This window comes from Sphaeroforma arctica (genome assembly GCF_001186125.1).
Source record: "Sphaeroforma arctica JP610 unplaced genomic scaffold supercont1.7244, whole genome shotgun sequence".
In the NCBI taxonomy this organism is placed as follows: domain Eukaryota; class Ichthyosporea; order Ichthyophonida; genus Sphaeroforma; species Sphaeroforma arctica.
The window spans coordinates 1-1,279 of NW_014033314.1; the positions used below are offsets into that span (position 1 = coordinate 1).

Here is a 1,279-nt window from a genome sequence, read left to right on the forward strand (position 1 = left end):
ATACATATTTATTATATATATATATATATATGTATAATACATATTATATATATATATATATATATATGACTGTGCTCAGTCAATACTACCGGGACTATATTTGGGACCAGAAATGGCTGGATTTTGCGACTACAGACACCATATAATACACGAATTAGTAGTTGGAGAAGGTCTCGTTTTGCGACACAAAAGGAAGCTAACGTATTTGAATATACCGATTCACGATCACCCAATCACGCCTATACTGCCCTACTTAAATGAATGCATCCAGTTTATAGAGGGCGTGTTAGATAAAAAAGGGACAGGGACAGGTAGTTGTGTACTTGTACATTGTTACGCGGGCATATCACGTAGTGCGTCTGTGGTTGCATACTATGTGACGAAGAATCGTCGGTGTACATTTACTGAGGCGGATGCGTATGTGAGGGGCAAGAGACCGGTGATCGTCATTAAACCCCATCTCCGCAAAGATATACTGGCCTTTGCAGAGCAAGGTTTTCAGCCCAGAGTGGACGAGATAACCGATGTTTTGGACTGATTAATATACACGGCAGTAGTTGACACCTACAAATATTGTTTATTATCGATATACGGTAAATAGTTTGTTTCTCTTTTCATGGTTCTTATTTTTACTCGGTGATGGTATGCAGATCAGATGTGAACAGAGATCATCAAATACTACAGCCGATGGAATAAACGCAGCATTGAACGCATGCTTCAAAATAACTCAATAGGTGCTACTTCGCCTCGCAGTCTGAGCGGGTTTTTAACTTGATACTTGAGTCCTTACGGTTATCGATTTATACATCAGTAGTACATATGAATACGTCAATAGGAGTCGGGTAGGACCCAGTTCTTGGATGTGTGCACAATATTCATCTTCGTTTATTTTTTGAAGGCTCTATGCTGATGTAATGTATTATGTATGCAACTATGCATAGCCTAAAGCCATCTAAATCAATCGTACTGTATAGTGAATACTCAAAACTCGCAGTCTCGTACATATACACAAGAAGGCTATGTATGCTTTCTCTACTAGAGTGAGTAGAGTAGTAGTAGACCAGTTCGATTTGCCTATCAGCAACCAACGCAAAAAATACACTCAAATTCATTGGACACAAAATACGCGGGAAACAAATTTAAAAAAAACAAAGATCATACATTCTTCACAACATATGTTTGTTTAACTTTTTTTTATCACAGTGTGACACTCCCAAAAAAAACTACCTTTTCTCATACTATTGAACTATGTATTGTACTAGCTGCCTAGCTACATGTG

At 37.9% G+C, this 1,279-nt stretch overlaps 1 protein-coding gene across 1 annotated transcript; it reads left to right on the top strand.

The window, feature by feature from the left end:
- Positions 1-112: 112 nt before the first annotated feature.
- On the top strand, positions 113-538 carry SARC_16038 (hypothetical protein; the record flags this gene model as incomplete). The annotated part of the gene is made up of 2 exons (XM_014289850.1): positions 113-201; positions 355-538. 2 exons carry the CDS (start codon positions 113-115, stop codon positions 536-538), a joined length of 273 nt encoding a protein of 90 aa, XP_014145325.1.
- Between the last annotated feature and the right edge of the window lie 741 nt (positions 539-1,279).